The 20951-nt window shown below is 37.1% G+C and overlaps 5 protein-coding genes and 1 long non-coding RNA gene across 8 annotated transcripts; 4 read left to right on the forward strand and 2 right to left on the reverse strand.

Annotated features, from left to right (window-relative positions):
- Positions 1–3771: 3771 nt before the first annotated feature.
- On the forward strand, positions 3772–5116 carry LOC104740224 (ethylene-responsive transcription factor WIN1). 3 transcript variants are annotated; one of them, XM_087483183.1, is made up of 3 exons: positions 3772–3899; positions 4045–4135; positions 4403–5116. In XM_087483183.1, exons 2-3 carry the CDS (start codon positions 4056–4058, stop codon positions 4932–4934), a joined length of 612 nt encoding a protein of 203 aa, XP_087339309.1. In that variant the 5' UTR covers positions 3772–3899; positions 4045–4055; the 3' UTR covers positions 4935–5116. The 3 variants fall into 3 exon arrangements, with proteins under 3 accessions (XP_087339309.1, XP_087339310.1, XP_010459068.1); XM_087483184.1 differs by having other exon boundaries at positions 3888–3909; XM_010460766.2 differs by lacking the exon at positions 3772–3899 and having other exon boundaries at positions 3932–4135.
- A 2131-nt stretch (positions 5117–7247) lies between these two features.
- LOC104740225 (uncharacterized) lies at positions 7248–8888 on the forward strand. The gene is made up of 4 exons (XM_010460767.3): positions 7248–7534; positions 8119–8232; positions 8319–8398; positions 8493–8888. The coding sequence occupies exons 1-4, from the start codon at positions 7482–7484 to the stop codon at positions 8687–8689; spliced, it is 444 nt and encodes a 147-aa protein (XP_010459069.1). The 5' UTR covers positions 7248–7481; the 3' UTR covers positions 8690–8888.
- A 1917-nt stretch (positions 8889–10805) lies between these two features.
- LOC104740226 (glyoxylase I 4) lies at positions 10806–12594 on the forward strand. The gene is made up of 3 exons (XM_010460768.3): positions 10806–11336; positions 11465–11570; positions 12164–12594. The coding sequence occupies exons 1-3, from the start codon at positions 11182–11184 to the stop codon at positions 12428–12430; spliced, it is 528 nt and encodes a 175-aa protein (XP_010459070.1). The 5' UTR covers positions 10806–11181; the 3' UTR covers positions 12431–12594.
- A 288-nt stretch (positions 12595–12882) lies between these two features.
- On the reverse strand, positions 12883–13417 carry LOC104740227 (uncharacterized). The gene has a single exon (XM_010460770.3). The coding sequence runs from the start codon at positions 13265–13267 to the stop codon at positions 13055–13057; it is 213 nt and encodes a 70-aa protein (XP_010459072.1). The 5' UTR covers positions 13268–13417; the 3' UTR covers positions 12883–13054.
- Positions 13418–19536: 6119 nt separating this feature from the next.
- LOC109128596 (uncharacterized) lies at positions 19537–20489 on the reverse strand. The gene is made up of 2 exons (XR_015580888.1): positions 20351–20489; positions 19537–20250 (listed from the first exon to the last, which is right to left on the reverse strand). It is a non-coding gene; the product is annotated as an uncharacterized LOC109128596 (long non-coding RNA).
- LOC104740228 (peptide deformylase 1A, chloroplastic/mitochondrial) lies at positions 19793–20942 on the forward strand. The gene is made up of 3 exons (XM_010460771.3): positions 19793–20226; positions 20308–20397; positions 20505–20942. The coding sequence occupies exons 1-3, from the start codon at positions 19810–19812 to the stop codon at positions 20811–20813; spliced, it is 816 nt and encodes a 271-aa protein (XP_010459073.1). The 5' UTR covers positions 19793–19809; the 3' UTR covers positions 20814–20942.
- The last annotated feature ends 9 nt before the right edge of the window (positions 20943–20951 follow it).

Here is a 20951-nt window from a genome sequence, read left to right on the forward strand (position 1 = left end):
AGAGTCTGGAACAAATCTATATCAAGAATAGAAGAAAAAGAGTTGTTAACCGTTTTGTAAGAATACATTTTGAGCATTCAAGATTATGTATATAGAGAGATGATCGTTTAGGTGTCAACACATTTCTCACGATGAAGAAAAGTTACAAAAACCATAGTTTTTGGCTCTATGCAGCACAACAACACTTTCTCCATTTGTAGCAGGACGACAAGTCACACTCGCACTTTGAAAACACTGAGCTCAACCAAGACCACATGCAGCACTTATTCTTCTTCTTCTCCTCCTCGGTCTTCTTCTTTTTCTTGTCCTTCTTCTTCTTCATCTTGCTCTTTCTTGTCTTCTTTCTCTTCTTACTCTTGTTCCCACCTGCAGGAAGGGAATAATATTGATCCCTTTTGGGGGGTGGTGCATATAAGCAATAGAAGTTGCTGGGGATTGAACTCAAGGGGACATCTTGAGTTGACAAGGAGTAGTACTTCTCTTGATGAATACGACTCTGAGTCTCCACTCTTGTTTCTCCACTCTTTATCTCTCTCACTTCAGATCTCTTCTCTTTTGCCTCCTCTGGTGTGGATAGCAGAGACGGGGACATCAAAACCTCTTCAGCTTTTATATTGGTTTGACGAGGTGCTTGAGCGTTTGACTTTCTATTCCCCTCAAATGTCAGACTAAACAAAGACTCATTCGAAAGTTCGCTCCAAGTCACATCCCCAGTCTTGCCAAACACCGATGGAGGGATTCTTTCAGGATCGTAGTTCCCTACACCTTTATCCATCAAGAGAACTGGTGGTCGCATCTTGACATGAGTGGAACCCGACATTTCAGTGCCTTGAGAAGAAGAAGAAGCATTTGAAAACTCCCCATTGATCTGCTGATGATGACTCTTATCCTCAGAAGAAGATGCTTTGGACTCTTTCAAGTTGAGCTCTATGGCATCATCCCATGAAACAGAGGAAGACAATGAAGAGAAAGACAGGGATGACGATGTTAGGAAGATCTCCCTCATAGGTCTTGAAGCTATTTGTCCTCTGAGACTACTCATACTCTCAGATAAAGCTCTTTATCAATGCACTTTTCTGTTTGTTAGCCTTTCAACATATTCCGCAGTGGTCGCTGCGGTTATAAACTGCTTCCATTTCCATGACCATAGCTGATAGAATATGAAAGCGGTTAAATTTTCTTATATGAACAGATGAGGTTCCACCCCTTCAGAAACTACCACACTACTTGGGTGAAAGCTGAACCCGTGAGGCCATCATCACAATCTATGTCCACTCTTTTGCCTTCAAGAAAGCCGTAAGAATAATGATTTTGAACAAGACTAATCAAAATGAAGCCAAATCATTCATGACTAATTGGAAACGTAAAGCATAAGTATGAAATTCAACATATAATCTAACCTTAATTATATTTGAACAACCAAAAAAAGAAACAATAAAGAGCTAGAAAATGAAAAACAAACGAATTTATGGAGGAAAAAAATTGAAAAATGAACAAAGAGAACACCAAACAAAACAAACAAGTTCGAATTTTAGGAAATCAATGACCTGTAAAATTGACAGTTGACAGTTATCAGTTGCAAACAGGAGAAGGAAACGGTTGGTGGCATTTGGTGGTGTTTTTTTGATAGACCTCAATGGTTGATACAGATCACTTCTGTTAAAAAGGTTGGTCACCTTCTTTACCTGTCTGTCCTTCGCGCCATTGCTGTAAAACTTAGAACATGTGGACATCATTACGGCCCAATTTAGGCCCATACTGATTCAAGCGGGCGAAATTGGTTCACACACGAGAGAATATCAGAACACGTGTAATATACGCAAGTGAGTGCCAAAATTGGAGGATTCATAAACCCGTAAAATTCGCTATTAGGCAACTTTTGCCTTTTGGTTGAAACACCTTTGGGTGTCCCTCTTGCAAAAAGTTTTCCTCTTTCGAATTTTAATTCAATCACGTGATTTTCGTGTTTCAAAAGTTTTGTGTTAGTATCCATCGTCCCAGTAAAAAGTATCATCATAGGTAAGTTAATTTTATCCCGTATAAAAATAACCAAGAGTTCATATTTAATTTGTTTTATAAAAAAAAATAGGGAGATTCTCAAAAATAGCACCAAAATAAGTTTTTTTTCCAAACTTAGCATAACATTTCTAAAATTTCAAAAATAGCACCACTTAATTATTCAAAATTAAATCCTAAATTCAAAATACTAAACTTTACTATTCAAAATACTAAATTTTACTCTTCAAAATTATATCCTAAATGTGAAATTGAGAACCCAAACCTAAAAAAAAATTTCTAAAAATTGATTTTAAATATTTTAATATGTTAAAATAGTGATATTTTTGGAAATTTATGGAATGTGTACTATAATTGTCCATGAAACTTGTTTTATTGCTATTTTAGGGTATTTCTCAAAAAAATATTGGTTAAGATTCATAAATTGTTTTCGTCGGGATAAGACTTGAACAAGGATTCTAAAAACGCAAGATTTGTAAGAGAGAGTTCTGTAAAACGCTGTATCACGAACCATAAAATTAGTCATATTCAATAATTTATTACCGTTAGAAGAAAAAGAAAAAAATGATTTACTACCATGAGTATTATTACATCATCAAATATCCAATCGTATAAGTAGCGACTAAAGTCTATAGCAAAGGTAAACAGAAAACATTAAATTAAAAGGCATGGATATATATAATTCAAAAAGAACATCACATGCAAGTTCCAAACACAAATATGAACAAGATTTAATGAAGAGACTACAATTATGAAATATCGGTCATGGACTCATGCAAGTGTGGGGACCTTGTGAATAAACCAGCCACCACCTAGCTAATTAACAGCCCGGAAACAAAAAAGTATATACCATATTATATATTTTATATTAAATATAAGCATACATTAGGCTAAAGATGTTTGCTCAAAAATTATAAGGAAATAGATATGAGATTGACACCTAAACTTGCCTTAATCTGGACCCAATCCGTCGACAGTTAGGGCTTCGGCTGTGAGTACGGTTACCAACTAAATTTGTGGTTGTGGACAAAACCTTCTGCTAATTACACAATATATATATATATATATATTCATGGACCACCCCTTATCTTTATTTTGTCCTTTCTTTTACTTTTAACTTGTTGTACATGTTGCCTAATTTCATATAACTTTTCCTTCTGTGTATGTTTTGTTACATTTGATCGCGAGTGAACAACCACTTTTCCCAGCGCTTATCACGTGTTTTCTTAAAGTGGCAATCATTTTACGGTTTACTAATCCTCTCAAAATTCACTACTGTAGATTGACTCCCACTTAGTTAATCAAGTATCAAAACGTAACAGCTTATAGATCGACGATATATACACGATTTACAAATTGTATAATATTTACATTATATCGTGGAGATGTTCATATCATCATATGTGTAGAGGATTGGATTGATTTTGGACAATGTTTAGTAATTAGTGTTGGTTGTTAACCAACATATAGTAGTATTATATAATGAAACATTAATATGGACTGATGTTTCCGTCTTAATTACCACTCCGCTTAGATATAAAACTTTGCAGTTAATGGTGAACGCAAAAGGCTTATACGTACGTACGAAGTTGTAAACAAATATAAGCAAGCATCAAATTAAACAGAGAGAGGCGTAGTACGTACGTAGCTATATGATGTGGACGATTGATTAGGATGTACGTGTATATGCTAAAAACAATATACACGGCCATGTGATACTTGTACAACTTGTGCCTCTCTACATATATACGATTCCAACCTTCGAAATTTACATTGTTTACACTTTTAACCATCCTTCACACTAGCAATCACTCTATACCAACAACTCCAACTAAATTCTCTCTCTCTGTAATAGAATAGCGAGGACGTCAAATGTAATAAGAGTAAGAACAAGTACAGCCCTTTTCATCCACCAAAATTTAACCTATGTATATAAATATACACAACATTATAATCATTTACCAAACATCCATCATACATATATTACTCATCATCAAGTTCCTATTTTCTCTCTGACAAACAACACAGAGTAAGTAAGAATGGTACAGACGAAGAAGTTCAGAGGTGTCAGGCAACGGCATTGGGGTTCTTGGGTCGCTGAGATTCGCCACCCTCTATTGTACCTATCTTCTTTCTTTTCTTTTTTCTGCGTTATACATTTATTTCTCCTCTCTGATCCTTTCAAGTACATAACCACATACATATATATACACATGATCGCTTCCCATAGTTTCTTTCCTCTCCTTAGCTAACACAGGAACCCCATTTTGACATCTCTACAATTTTAGATACTTATCAACTCATAAGTTATTGCTTAATTGACTATATAATATACACCAGGCTTAGTTATTAAATTTTGACATGCATGATATTTATAAAAAAAAAGGAAACGGAGGATTTGGCTGGGGACGTTCGAGACTGCGGAGGAGGCAGCAAGAGCATACGACGAGGCTGCTATTTTAATGAGCGGCCGCAACGCCAAGACCAACTTCCCCCTCACAAACAACAACAACACCGGAGACACAGCCGAGGGCAAAACCGATATTTCATCTTCGTCCTCGATGTCATCCTCATCCTCGTCATCTTCATCGCTCTCTTCCATGCTCAGCGCCAAACTGAGGAAATGCTGCAAATCTCCATCCCCTTCTCTCACCTGCCTCCGTCTCGACACTGCCAGCTCCCACATCGGAGTATGGCAGAAACGAGCCGGTTCCAAGTCCGACTCCAGCTGGGTCATGACTGTCGAGCTCGGTCCCGCCAGCTCCTCCTCCCAAGAGACTACTAGTAAAGCTCCTCAAGAAGATCTTGGTCCGACCACTGAGGTTGAGGTTGAGGTTGGCCGCGGCGGAGAAGAAGGGTTGGATGATGAGGAGAAGGTTGCTTTGCAAATGATAGAGGAGCTTCTCAATACAAACTAAATATGATTTGCTTGCATACGCACCTGTTTTTATTTCTGGTTTACAACCATAATAATCAACTTATATACCGTATATTTTATTATTTTATATATCGTACGTTTTTATATTCAAATGTGCTAGCTAAATTGTTTTTCATATTTCCACATTTGTATCAAATAAAGTATTAGTGTTTGTAACTAAAATCCAGAGGTGACCTTTTATTTCTTTTTGTATTCTCTCTATTAGGCTTATTCACTCGCATACTAATAACAAAATAAAATAATGTTACATAGTACTCACGATAAGCCTAGGACGTGAAATTATAGCAAAGCTTCTAATGAGGGCGACTTTGTCTCCTGATTAAATGAGACTAGTCAAAGGGGAAACAATACAATTTCTAATGTAATGAGATCATTAATATATAACTACAGTTTCGTTTAATTATTCGGATACCCAAAAAAGTACTTATTAAAGAACGTTGAATCGTTAAACTGAATTTGGGTTAGGAAGAATTAGGTTCGTTTTCAACTTTTCATCAACCAAATCATAATTCTCTTATGTACGTAAGTCATTCTTTAGATAAACTAAGTTAATGTATGAAGATTAAATATAAATAATCAAATATTTGGAAGTTACCTAATATTTTCGCTGCATCACTCTCTACTAATTAATTAAGTTTTTTTTTTTTTTGGGGTCAAAACTTTATTAAGTATGTATGTGAAACAAATCACATCTAAAATAGTCTTGATTGATGTGTTATATATATATCCTCCTTCGTTGTATTAAAATAAAACCAGGGAACTTAAATTGTTGGTGAAATTAGGTTTGTAATATATCATGTATCCCCACAAAACACATGCATTCAAAATTTGTTCTTTTGATTGAGACTGTTTTAATTTTTACTTTGCACGCATGATGATACTATATACTAGACTACATGGTCTACAACAACATTATTGAATACAATTTACACAATGCATTCCCAGGAATCCTAGCAACAGAATCTTGTATTTTGCCGCAATTAAGCTTCAAGGTTTTTTTTTTTTTTTTAGAATTATAGCCACTATAATAATAGAAATGCAACTCTAAATGCATTATTGTCTGTTTCAAAGTTATTGAACCGTCGTTATGGGGTACGTATACTCGGAATAATACCGATCGAGGATTGAAGATCAATAGACCATTAAATGAATTCTGAATTCGACACGGCTAATTGTAATTTTACGAACTGTAGTTAATAATTCTGTTATACAGAGAAGATCCATATATATTTCAAGAGTTTGAAAAGAAGATGCTTAGTTAGACAAACGAAAAGAAAAAAGACTACTCTAGTCGTCTACAAAACGTATTTTGTCTAACCGAGAGGGGAAGGTGCATTAATTTAAAAAAACCGAAGGATTTTTATTGATCATGGACGTATCTTTCATATCTGTTCTGTATTTGTATATAAATCATCAATCGCACTCGCACACCATGCATCATGTATTACCATGTGAAATAATATCAACGTCTAATTGTGACGTTTTGCATCAACGACGATGACTGAATCCTCCTTAAACCTCCCAAATCAACCATTTGATATATTTGTCCTCCAAAATTTGTACGATTAAACATATGCAAATAAATAAATAAAATCCAAAAGTGTTGTAACACAAACGTGACATCAATGAATATATATACAGAAATAGCGAGGAAGTTATTAAAACTAATACTACATCATCATCACACATTAAGTTAACAAAGAAGAGTGAATAAAGTTAAGGATTCTTTAGGATTCAAAGAGTACAATCGAAGGGTGAAGGCAAAACGAATTAGGTTAAGGAAGAGGTTCGACTTTCACTTCCACAGTAGCTTGTTTGTACTTGTTTGTGCTCATATTTATGACTTGTCCTATTTCACTGTAACCATTCACAACTACTGTATATAACAATACAACTTTTGTTTTCCATTAATTTAAAAAAAAAAAAACAACTTATTTACAAAGAAAGATGGTAGTATAACATGCAAGTAGTGGAAAAAAAGAGGAAGAAAACGAAATAATGAAGATAACAAGAATGAAAAAGGTGGTCTCTACTTTCTCTTGATAGATTTTCGAAACAATGACACATTTCCTTATTCTCGACATTGATGTTGACCTCTTCTTTTTTTCAACTATCAACATCTTCTCTTCCCCATTATAATAATAACATAACTAACTTATCAAGTAGTAATCTATATACATCATCCACCTAGTCTTTTTTACTAACATTTTATACCATCTTACTAAATGGCGAGGGGGAAAAAAAAAATAACAAGAAAGACATGGGTACAATTATTCATTTAACAGATTTGGCTATTTCAGTTCAGACCCAATAAATGAGAGGCCTGTAGGATTTTTTATTGTCAATAAGCGGAACCCATATTCTGAAAGAGAAGGTTCGAATGCATGTGTAAATTACGAAAAGGTCCCTTTGTCGTTTTAATTGAGTGTAATTCGCGAAGATGTCTGAGGTAGAAGAAGAAGAGAAGTAAAGCTAGAATCGAAAGAAGAAATCGAAGGAAGGAAGAAAGCATTGAGAGGGGAAGATCATGATCCTAGCAGTGTTGTTCGCCAACTCCGTTGGGAACGTTTTGATCGAAAGGTTTGTTCGCTTTTTCAGATCCCACCCAATTTCTGTTTCCCTCCCAGATCTTATCATCCATTTCCGCAGCTTGTTTGTCAATTTTGATCGGAAAAATTATTGGCCTGTTTGGCTGATCTCTAATTAAGGTTCGGAATCGAGCATTGATGTTCTTTGTGGATCTGGTGTCCCATCGGGGTTTTGACATAGTTTGTCAGATTTTAGGGATTTCGATTTAACTTCATGCTTCCTTGAGTCTTATGGTTGAAAACTAGACTTCAATTCCTCTCTGTAAACAGTGGAATTGGATTAATCTCAAATTCAGCATATGAATTTTGGAAGAGAATGTGAGTTTGTTTCATGTTTGTGATGCATTTTGATTTGTTTCTATTATTCAGTGATAGATAGATGTTGTTGATGCTATAACTATGCCAGTTGTGTTCTCTTATCTGAAAAAAAAAAGCATTTGTGGACTTTGGCTTGCAACAAGTAGAGCTCAAATCGATATTCATTTAGGGTGTTTAAACACCAATACATGTGAGTGACTTTTTTTGTATACTAGTGTTAGTAGGAAATCATCAGAAGCCTTTTAAATCTTCTTGTAGGTTCAATGGAGTTCCAGCTGAGGAACGGCTGCACTGGAGAACTTTCTTGGTTAAGTTGGGAGCAGATAATCTCAAAGGCGTTAAAAACGAAGAGCTTCTTGTCGCTTGCCACAAGTAACACTTTCAAACTACTACCTCTAGTCTCTCTCTATCCCTGTGGCATTTTGTAGCTAATCTTGAGTATTCTTTTTTTTGTGCAGGTCTGTTTATATAGTGTACACGATGCTAGGAGATGTTAGCATCTTCCTTGTTGGCAAAGACGAGTACGATGAACTTGCTTGTAAGCGTTTTTCTCCTCTTTTGTTAACCAACTGATCTCTGTTTCACTCGGAGTTTTTGAATCTGTGCTGCTTTTTTTTTGTTGTGTGGTTCAGTGGCAGAAACCATATATATCATAACAGCGGCTGTGAAAGACGTATGCGGAAAGCCCCCAACAGAGCGAGTGTTTCTGGATAAATATGGAAGGATTTGTTTGTGTCTTGATGAAATCGTTTGGAACGGACTTCTCGAGAACACTGACAAAGACAGGATCAAGCGACTCATTAGATTGAAACCTCCTTCTGAGGTTTGATTTGGTCCAACCTACCCATACATTCTTCGTTTAATCACTCTTAAGACATTTCCGCTTCTCCACAGAATGTTTGTTTGTTAAATCACTTCTTTCTGTATATCAACACATTCAGCTACTGCTCTTGTTCTATCGGTCCATTATGTAGTATTATTACATTTTGTAGTGTTGTTGAAGACCTAAAGAAATGGTTTGTGTGTAATTTGTGTTCTTCGTTACATGGGAACATAGCAATGGGCCTACCAAAATTAAAGCCTTTTCAGGAATAATGGGCCTACCCCTTTCTGAATAATGGGCCTACCATATGTTTGAACTATATGTGTGTCAGTGTTTAGTGAAACAAATATTTAAATCGAAAATTTAAGATGTGAAAGAGAAAGAAAGTGAAAAAGGATTATTAAATCTTGAGTTGGATCCCAAAGTAGGTTATATCGACCCTTCGAGAAGAGAAAAAGGCTATAGATGAAAAAGTGACAGTCCAAAGTAGATTAAAGAAAAGTGACTATTGTGGATGTTTGGTTGAAGTAAGTGACGATCTACACTCACTGAAAATATAATAATATCATATCAACACATTTTAATGATATCTCAGCATATTATAAATTATGGGGCATGGATGAACTTATAAAATGAAATCATAAGTTCATGCGAGATTAGGTAAAACGTAACAGTCATCCTAAAATCCAAAAAAGAAATTCTCGATGTAAATGTGTTGCACGATAAACAAAGGGACCTGCCGACAAACTTAAAAAAAAAAACAATAAACAAAGAGACCTGATATTTTCATTTTATTGTTTTACTGCAAAAAACAACAAAATTCTTTCATCAAAACAATAATTTTTTTATTTATTTAATTGGTGTTTTTATTTTAATCATATTTTCTCTTCAAATTATACATTATATGAAACTAGCCAAATTACTGCCAATGCTAATTTTTTTTTCTTTGGTCAAGAGTTAGTTTTGAAAGCTATAAATCTATATAACTATAGTGATATACGTGGAAATATAAATTTAAATAGTTTCACCAAATATCCAAGATAAAACATCAGAAACAAATTCATGTCGTCCACTTTACCGTTCCATTGGAGATGAGTCGACGCCAAATATAGTGTGATGGCGTCTCCCTTGGTGTTGGCCCAAAGAAAATTTCCAAAATATCCTCAAACCAAAATCAGCTGGTAAATGGGGCTGCCAAAAAGAAACAAACACAAAGTTTGGTAATCGGGACAGGCCAATTTGAACTGGACACGGCAACAAATGACCAAAAGAGAAACGTTTGATAATTATGCTGACGTGTCCCATAAATATTATTGGTGTTGTTAAAAGGAAAAAAAAAACGACGAGTTGTGATTGTCCGAGTCAGCTTGTTTTGGGGTCCTTACGTGTTGAACTCATCCTGACACTTCCCGGTTCACAACCCTGTTTCTACCTTTCTCTTTACCAATCACATCATTTTCAGTCATGTGGTAGCAGTTGTCGTCGTCGTCGTTCATCCCCTAGGTAATCATCTTCTAATCATATTCCTTTTACGTAGTGATTTACCTATTTACGTACGTACTAGAAGATAAGATTAAACATCCTTCGATCTAAAATTCAGTTGCAATTATTGACTACATCTTCATTTCGTTTTTCTTTTCTTTTTCTTGTTGTTTTAACCATTTTGAATATTTTAAACTATTTATAGTTTTGTCGTACTGTCAATTTTGTTTACATATATCTAAATCGATCGACGTCCCGTCACATTACTCAACTTGTAAAAGACTAACCTCCTTACGGTAAAATAAGCTCCTATAGGCCGAATTTGTTTGGTACGTTCATTAGGATATGATGTGATAGTCGTAAACTATGATTAAAACTAGACTAATACATTTAGATTTTTCATTTTATATAATTTTATATCGAATTAATCAATTTAATCAAGGAAATTTTAAGACTTCTACTATTTAAAGTTTGACGTATATCTATTATTTTTAAAAAACTCAATAGAATTAAGTTAAATTATCTGATCTATATATGTGTTTGAAACTCTTATAATTAATTTAATTAGATTATTTGATTGATAAATAGAGACATATCAAATTTTCGTATAAACAAGAGTTAATACATGACTTAAAATTTCAATTAAAAAAATAAAATATGCTGATCTAGATAGTAGAGGCCTTCATCTTTTTTCTTATATACTCCTAAAATAATTAATTCCTAAAAATCAATAAAAATAACTAATTGCTTTGACGCCTTCTATAAATAACCATCATTGGCCAAGTGTGTTTTGATCATCGGATAAGTTCCGTGGTTATCCCATTGACCTTGCTTCAACACATGCACAACTATATATATTAAATACATGTATATATATCATTCTGCAATCGTCTTTTTCAATCATTCTCGCTTGTATTAACGTTGACACCTTTGTCTTTAGATTGTTGATCAGAGGCCGCGTTGTGTGCTTTTTTTTTAATTCTCTCCCTATCTTAGGAATTTTTTTTCTTGGGAAAATGAAGGAAAACGCAGGAAACCCATTGCATCTCACGTCACTGAACCACGTCTCTCTCTTGTGCCGATCCGTCGATGAATCTATGAGCTTTTACCACAAGGTGTTAGGGTTCATCCCGATCAGAAGACCTGAATCCTTAAATTTTGAAGGAGCTTGGTACCCCCTCCTATTAGTTTATCCATATTTTATTTATATATTAAAAATAAAGGGAGTTTACAACCAAAACAAATATTAGTAAATGGGTTGGTATTAATTAAATGTTTGTGTTTCTTTTTTGGGTTTAGGTTGTTTGGTCATGGAATTGGAATACATCTCCTGCGGTCCCCAGAACCAGAGAAACTTCCTAAGAAAACTGCCATTAATCCCAAGGATAATCACATTTCTTTCCAGGTTATTTTTTGTCATTCTCGATTTAGTCCCTCTTTTTCAATATATTTGTGTGATTTTAAAACTCTTAAACATAAGTTATACGTCCTCTGTATTTAGATTGCTAGATTTATGTATCTTTTTGTGCAAAACACGGTTTCAGATTTTGTTTGTTTGTCATGAAAGAAAATCCAAAGTGGCTAAATACTGAGCTGTTAAGCTCCTACCTAAACGCTGAAGGGTAGAGTTTGATGTGATTTATGATAACTATCAATGAAAGAAAAATTGAATTTGTGAGACAAGAGAGACCGAGAGAAAAAGGACAATAGAAGGTAGGGCTTTAGTTAAGACTTTTATGAGGTAGACGTATTCATTGTTCCGACGATTATTGACAACAAACCACTTGCATGGTCTCAAACAATCAGCGCATCCTTTTCTTTCATTAAGAAATGTTACTAAGGATTAGGCAGCTAATTAACCATTTGGTTTTGAGACTAGAAGAGGAGGTTGATCCCAAAATGTTATAGTATTTACTCTGTTTTGGCATAGATTGTATATACTGATTACTAGAGGAACTTTAGTCTGGAAAATATGAGTTCTGAACTGTGGAAATGCAGTGCGAGAGTATGGGAGCAGTGGAGAAGAAGCTGGAGGATATGGAAATCAAGTATGTGAGGGCGCTAGTAGAAGAAGGAGGGATCCAAGTGGACCAGCTCTTCTTCCACGACCCTGATGGCTTCATGATCGAGATCTGCAACTGTGATAGCCTCCCTGTAGTCCCCCTTGTAGGAGGAATGGCTCGGTCCTGCTCAAGAGTCAAACTCCACCAGATGGTGCAGCCACAACCGCAGCAGACTCATATCCACCAAGTGGTCCATCCTTAGGCGCATCTCTGTTGTGTTTGTGTGTGTGTATTAATAGTGTGCTTGATTTGAGTGTAATCAATAAGAGACCGATGTGAATCAGCGAATGTGATTCCCCTCGAGGAAATGACCATTCTCTTTGCTCCACATGCTATATAATATAATCAAGGGAAATAATGCTTACATATGTGTGTATTGGTTTATTTAATTAGTTGCTTCGAATTAACGCTTTTGTGCAATGCAAACAAGAAAATGTTTAATCTAGAGCCTTTCCAAGCTAGTTCGTATAGAAGTATCCGCAAGACATGTATGGCTCGGATCGGAAAACTCCTCTAAATAGACAAACTCGCATAATTCCCTTTGGTTGAAAAAGTTGATATATTTCCAAGGCACCTTACATATTTATTATATTGTAATAATAAAAAGGACCAGAGATTTTACCCAAACAAAAAAAAAGAAGAAACCCACATATAAAAGAAAGAAGGTCTTAGAAAAAAAACGATCTAAAGCTATAAATCAATCGTCCATATGTTGGAATCCTATGATTTATAACAGTGTATATATATAGCAACGAAAAGAAATAAATAGAAGTAATACATAAAGAGTACATGTGTGTGTATATTCACTATTGATAAATGGTGTTAATTAAGGGCCTCGGGAGAGCATGTTTTCGATGGATTCGAGACGCTGAAGAAGAAGCTGATTTCTGAACTTTGAGATGAAAGCTTCAGCGCACTTGTCCACGTCCATCGATGCCTTCCTCTCCACCTTCATATTCCTTGTCTCTGTTATAACAATGTTAGTGGTACCGTTACCACTCTCTTTTGCGGAACTCATCATCTTCTTGTTGTTGTTCATGGTGGATATGTATGTGTATAAGAGTGCTTGTGTTTCCTAGTGAATTGTTAGATGTTGGAGATGATCCGATCGAGACCTATATATAGGGGATTTTGAATTGAAAAATAATAAGATTTGAAGGAAACGAGAAGACTTTTTCTCTTTACGGAAACCATATTTGAATGTTGAAGGAATAATCGAATCTTGAATCTCAAGTTATATACGCGACTCGGAGCCGGAGGAAGCACCGCCTCTACTTTATAGTTTATTAATTCTATTGAATTTGTATTGTACTCTTCAAAAATTATAAGCATATATATGGAGGATGTACTAAAACGTTTGCTATTGAATTTAAATACCAGCACAAAGATTAGAACTATTTGGTTTTACAGTCTCGACTTATTGTTTTAAGGGTGGTATTTAAGAAAAATATATATACATTGGCATGCATTCGTATTATTTTTAATTGTTGGATATACATATATCCATGGAATCTAAAAGTTTGCTTAAAATAAATGTAAAAGAGGTTGCCTAACTACACACTGAATTTGACTTTGTTAATTAGGAGAAATAAGGAAGCAAGATTCCAAAATGCTATATATAAATATGACCATTATTTTATTAACAAAATAAATTTCACTTTGTTGTTTTTTCTTTTAGTACCGCATGAATTACGGCTTAAGCTAGCATTGGAGCTGTAAACCTTCTTAACTCACCGTCACCGCCCAGTCTTCTCCATTGTCGCCGCTCCGGTAACCCGTACCGCTTATTTTTTACCAATAAGAACAATAAAATATTAACCAAATTAAAGAAGAGATCATGTGGCTTAAGTTAACTTAACATATAACCTAACTCCAAACCAAACTTGTTAATTTTAGGCAGATTCTTTGAATCATACTATACTTTCAAAAAAAAAAAAAAAAAAAAAAACTATAATATACATATATTTATACCGGATATACTGCAATATTGGTTTTAAACTTCAAAGCCAACTGCATATAATCCAACATCAATCGATTACTTTTACACATTTGAAATTAAATATATGGATTTGAAACACTACTTTAGGATGTTATTTGGTGATTTGAATCACTTGTTTATCTATTACTACAATTTTCCTTTATATTTAAAATTACGTACGTAGTTGGCCTGTGGTGGATTGCTCCGTATAACATCACTAACGCATATATATAATCACACGAGTAAGAATGTTTTGGTGCTTAATGCATAAATAAACTAATTAACAGAATATTATAACTTAAAAATAGTAGTGCTGTAAATATAATATAGAACAAGATAATATTAATATGCAAATGATCCGCCATATCACAACAAATAGATAATAGTTATTAAGGAGTAATCTTTGGGATATAATTTGATTACAATATCTTGATTAGAATCTCTATTTATGTAAAGTGTATATTCTACATTGCTCCTCTAGAATACCCTAGCTGTTCTACATTTATGTATATTTTGCTTCTCTGTAAATAAATAAGATCATCAAGTCATATTACGTTTTACATGATATCACAGCAGGCTTGACATCAAACACAAGTTTTTTTTTTTTTCTACGCTTCTTCATCTTTCTCTTTTCAAATTTCTCTATGTCTTCTTCTTCCTTTCCTACGATGACTGACACCATTGTCACCAACAATCAAACACTCCTTCATGTCAATATGACAAACGTCACAAAACTCACTCAAACCAATTACCTTATGTGGAAGCTCCAAGTTCGAGCCTTGGTCGATGGCCATGGTCTCGTTGGACATCTCGATGGTTCTCAGCAGATCCCGCCGTCCACGCTTACCACCAACAATGTTGTCTCTGACAACTCCGCCTTTGTCACATGGAAGCGACAAAACCAACTGGTCTATAGTGCCCTTCTTGGTGCTATTTCTCTACCGGTTCAACCTATTCTTTCTCGCACAACCATCGCCTCTGAGATCTGGACTACGTTGGCGGAGACGTTTGCCAAACCCAGCCGTGGTCATATCCAGCAATTGCGAGATCAACTAAAGGCGTGGAATAAGGGGAATCACACCATTGATGAGTATCTTCAAGGGCTCACTACTCGTTTTGATACTCTCGCTAGCTTGGGAAAACCAATGGAGCATGATGACCCGATCGAGAACATTCTTGATGGGTTACCCGAAGATTATCGTCCTGTCATAGATCAGACTAAAGCTCGTGATGTCTCTCCCATCATTGCCTATGTCCATGAGCGTTTACGCAATCGTTAAGCGAAGCTTCTATCCAAGGCGTCTCTCTCCATGCTTCCTATCACCGCCAATATCGCTACTTAGTGCTTCAATAACAGCAACTCCCATCAGTCCTCTTCTCAGCGGTCTGACCAGCGATCTTATCGTCCCTACCTTGGGAAATGTAAGTTCTGCAATACCCAGGGTCATTCTGCGCGTCGTTGTCCTCAATTTCAGAATCATCCTTTTGTCTCTCGTTCTTAATCACAAACAACTTTTACTCCCTGGCAACCTCAAGCAAATCTTGCACTTGGCTCTACAGTCAACCCTGAGAAATGGATGCTAGACAGTGGGGCGACTCATCACATCACCTCCTACTTGCTTATCCTTTCACTTCATTAACCTTATTCGGGTGATGATGTTGTGGTGATTGGTGATGGCTCAGGTTTGCCGATTACTCACAAGGGTTTAACCACTCTCCCTACATACTCTCGCTCTCTATCTTTACGCGATGTCTTATGTGTTCCCCTCATTCATAAAAACCTTGTGTCGGTATATTGGTTATGTAATACTAACAATGTTTTGGTATCATTCTTTCCTGCTGCCTTTCAGGTGAGGGATCTGATCACGGGGGCCTATTGCTACAAGGAAAGACTAAAGATGGTTTGTATGAGTGGCCAGTGACGAGGTCTCAAGTTCAGGCTCTCTATGCTTCACTCACATCTAAAGCAACTATCTCATCCTGGCATGCTCGTCTTGGTCATCCTTCTTCTATCACCTTACAAGCTGTTATTTCAAAATTCTCTTTACCCATTTCCCCTTCTACTTCAGAACATTTGTCTTGTTCCGATTGCTTACTTAATAAAACACATAAACTGCCCTTTTCAACATCTTCTCTTCGATCAACAAAGCCTCTTCAATATCTTTTTTCGGATGTATGGACATCACCTATTCTCTCCCATGACAATTGCAAGTATTATGTTATATTTGTTGATCACCACACTCGCTATACATGGCTCTATCCACTGAAACAGAAGTCTGATGTTAAACCTACTTTCATTGCCTTTAAAGCTTTGGCTGAGAATCGTTTCAACACAAAGATACAACCCTTATGTTCCGATAATGGTGGTGAGTATGTAGCCCTTCGCCGCTTTCTTACTTATCATGATATTGAACATTACACAACTCCTCCACACACACCCGAGCTCAATGGAATATCTGAAAGGAAACACCATCATATTGTGGAAACGGCCCTTGCTCTTTTTTCCCGTGCGTCGATGCCTACTCCATACTCGCCGTTTGCGTTCTCCACAGCAACATATCTCATTAATCGATTACCAACTCATGTGTTGCAGCAGCAGTCTCCGTTTGAAAAACCTTTTCAAGTTGCTCCTAATTACGACAAGCTGCGAGTCTTCGGTTGCACTTGTTATCCATGGCTACGACCTTATGCTTCACACAAATTAGATACCCGGTCTAAGCCATGTGTTTGCCTTGGGTACTCTGCGTCTCAAAGTGCGTATCATTGTCTGGATCTCACCACTGGCCGTCTGTATGTCTCGAGACATGTACAATTTCTCGAAACTGAGTTTCCTTTTGCTCGATCTAAGTCTCCGATTAATCCCTCACCAGCACCGGCCTTGTCACACTCATTGGTCACTCCTCGGCATTCTCCGATCCGGCTTTCCCCCGTTGATCCGCTCCCTCACTCGCCATTGTCTTCCAATTCCCCATCGCCGGCGTCGTCAACCCTGGTACGTTCTTCTCCTTCTCTTTTTCCGACAACCACAATTTTAATTGAGCCCACTGCTCCCTCTCAAAATGGGCCGTAACCCACGGCCCAGAACCACACACTTAATTCTGCTTCAGTTCATCCACACCATCTCAATGCCCAAACAGTAAACATTCCCTTCAACCAAAACCTGAGGCCCAAATCGATGATCCATCTCCAAATCAGCCCAACAAAACAGCCAAACCAGCTTTATCCCCATTACCATCTCGCGATATCTCGTCCTCATCTCTTCGGTCGTCTCCGGTTTCGTCACCCTCTGTTCCTCCATTTGTGTCTCCTTCACACTCTCCATCTCATTCCTCCGGTTCGTCGTCGTCACTCTCGTTGGAAGCTCAGCAACCACCAGCTCTGCCGCAACCTGTTAATCACCACTCCATGGCGACATGTTCAAAACTGGGTATACGAAAACCGAATAAAAAGTATGGCCTTGCTGCTCGTCTTGCTCACTCACAACCTCGTACTGCTCTTCAAGCTCTTCAGGATGATCGTTGGCGTCGTGCGGTCACGGACGAAATCAATGCACAACTTCGAAACAGAACTTGGGATTTAGTACCTAAACCATCCTATCCTATTACGATTGTGGGGTGTCGCTGGTTTTCACAACGAAATACCACACCGATGGGACAGTGAGCAAATACAAGGCACGCCTCGTCGCAAAAGGATACAATAAACAATCGGGTATGGACTATGAAGAGACGTTCAGTCTTGTTGTCAAATCCACGACTATGCGTGTCGTTCTGGGTGTTGTGGTTGCTCGAGATTGGTCGATTCGTCAGCTGGATGTAAACAATGCTTTTCTGTAGGGGACTCTAACTGAGGAAGTGTACATGTCTCAACCACCCAGTTTTATTGATGCAGATCGGCCTTACTTTGTGTGAAAATTGAACAAAGCTATTTATGGTTTAAAACAAGCACCAAGGGCTTGGTACTTGGAGCTAAAGACGTATTTGATTACTGCTGGCTTCGTCAACTCTGTTGCCGATACCTCTCTCTTTATTCTCCGACGCGGTACCTCCATTGTTTACTTGCTTGTCTATGTTGACGACATACTTGTCACTGGTAATGATAAAGCTCTTCATCTTAGTACACTTACGAATTTGGCTGATCGATTTTCGGTTAAGGATCATGAAGACTTGGCATACTTTCTTGGCATTGAAGCTTCTAGCAACTCCACTGGTTTGTTTTTGACTCAACAGAAATATATACTTGATTTGCTAACAAAGACAAAGATGCTCCATGCGAAACCAGTGCAAACTCCGATGGCTGTCACTCCGCGGATAACTGTTCATTCCGGTTCTCCTCTTTCTGATCCTACTGAGTACAGAAGTGTTGTTGGGAGTCTTCAATATCTCGCTTTTACAAGGCTTGATATCTCCTTCGCTGTTAATCGGTTGTCACAATATATGCATCATCCCACCGACCTACATTGGCAAGCTGTCAAAAGGGTGCTTCGTTATTTATGTGGCACACCCTCTCATGGAATCCTTCTTAAACGCCAAACACCTCTAACTCTACATGCTTATTCCGATGCTGATTGGGGTGGTGACAAGGTTGATATGGTATCTACTAATGCTTACATAGTGTATCTTGGCTCTAATCCTATCTCTTGGTCCTCGAAGAAACAAAAGGGTGTTGCGCGATCGTCAACGGAGGCTAAGTACAAGGCTCTTGCCAATGCTTCTTCTGAGCTTATCTGGGTCTGTTCCTTGTTAAACGAACTGGGCATTCAGCTACATGTCTCTCCAATAGTCTACTGTGATAATATTCGTGCCACATATTTGAGTGCAAATCCAGTTTTCCACTCTCGCATGAAACATATTGCGATCGATTACCACTTTATCCGACAACAGGTACAGAACGGTTCTCTGCGGGTTGTTCACGTCTCCACTAAAGATCAACTTGCCGATGCACTCACGAAACCACTCTCGACTGATGCCTTCATTAACTCTTCTTTCAAGATTGGAGTTACGCAAAGCCCCTCCATCTTGAGGGGGCATATTAAGAAGTAGTCCTTGGGATATAATTTGATTACAATATCTTGATTAGAATCTCTATTTATGTAAAGTGTATATTCTACATTACTCCTCTAGAATACCCTAGCTGTTCTACATTTATGTATATATATTGCTTCTCTGTAAATGAATAAGATCATCAAGTCATATTACGTTTTACAATAGTAACATATATTTTTGAAACTCATCAAAATTTAAAATGATCAAATTTTATTACAGGGTCCGATTTGAGTACTGATTTGGCAGACATCGAAGTTAGTACAAGGATTCAGATATAATAATACAAAATTGAAACTGAAACACAATTATGTTACTTGTTTCTATAAAATGCAAAGCCAAATTACACAGATTAATACAAGGATTCAAATATATATTTTATTACACTAAGTAGATCAATACTTTGCTTACTACACTTTTTAAAAACTCGAACCCAAAATTGCTCCATGAAAGTTGACCCAATTAGTTAAAACTTGAAGAATATATTAAGCTATGCAATTGGGCTGCCACAATAATGGGCCGAACGAGCGGTTATAGGCCCAAAGAGACATAATTTCCAAAGAAATGACCGCTCTCCACCGAGACCAAGCGACGGCCACCATGGAAACCCTTTTCAGAGTATCACTTCGTCTACTTCCGGTTTCCGCCGCCGTGACATGTCGCTCGATCCGTTTCCCCGTCACGAGACCCGGTTCCTCATACTTGCTGAACCGTAAGCTGTACAATCTGCCGTCATCTTCCTCATCTCTGTCGACAAAAGCCGGTTGGTTATTGGGTCTGGGAGAGAAGAAGAAGAAGAAAGTGGAATTACCGGAGATAGTGGGAGCTGGAGACCCGGTTCTGCACGAGAAAGCCCGAGAAGTTGACCCGGAAGAGATAGGGTCAGAGCGTATTCAGAAGATAATTGATGATATGATTAAAGTCATGAGATTGGCTCCTGGAGTTGGCCTCGCTGCTCCACAAATTGGTGTTCCCTTAAGGGTAACTGCTTTTACTTAATTCCCACTGTTTCAAGGCGAAAGATATATTGAATTTGTTATCCAATGTTGTGATACATTACAGATTATAGTTTTGGAAGATACAAAAGAGTATATAAGCTACGCACCAAAGGATGAGATTCTTGCTCAAGAAAGGCGTCCTTTTGATCTCATGGTAAATACTAAGTATTAGAGTGCTCTTTGGAGTTGTTTGTTTGTTACAATTGAGATTAGAACAACAAAAAAAAAATGTTGATTTTTTTGGTGGGTTTGGTTTATTAGGTGATGGTGAATCCGGTGCTTAAGGAGAGGAGCAACAAGAAAGCTCTCTTCTTTGAAGGATGTTTGAGTGTGAATGGATTCAGAGCTGCGGTGGAGAGATACCTTGAGGTGGTAGTGACAGGCTTCGATCGTCAAGGGAAAGAGATTGAAGTGAATGCTTCAGGTTGGCAAGCAAGGATTTTGCAACATGAGTGTGATCATTTGGATGGTAATCTTTATGTTGATAAGATGGTACCACGCACTTTTAGGACAGTCGACAACTTGGACTTGCCTCTAGCTGAGGGTTGTCCTAAACTCGGCCCTCAATAACATTGTCTTCAAGAGGAAGTTGTAATCTTATGTTTTGATTCCTTTTACTCCATGATTGAGTTATGACTCAAACTTTGTCGGATTGAAGAATTTCATATTGAGAAAAATATTATAGTTTAAGCCAGCAAATATTTTTAC

This window comes from Camelina sativa, chromosome 14 (genome assembly GCF_030686135.1).
Source record: "Camelina sativa cultivar CO46 ecotype springtype chromosome 14, ASM3068613v1".
NCBI lineage: Eukaryota > Viridiplantae > Streptophyta > Magnoliopsida > Brassicales > Brassicaceae > Camelina > Camelina sativa.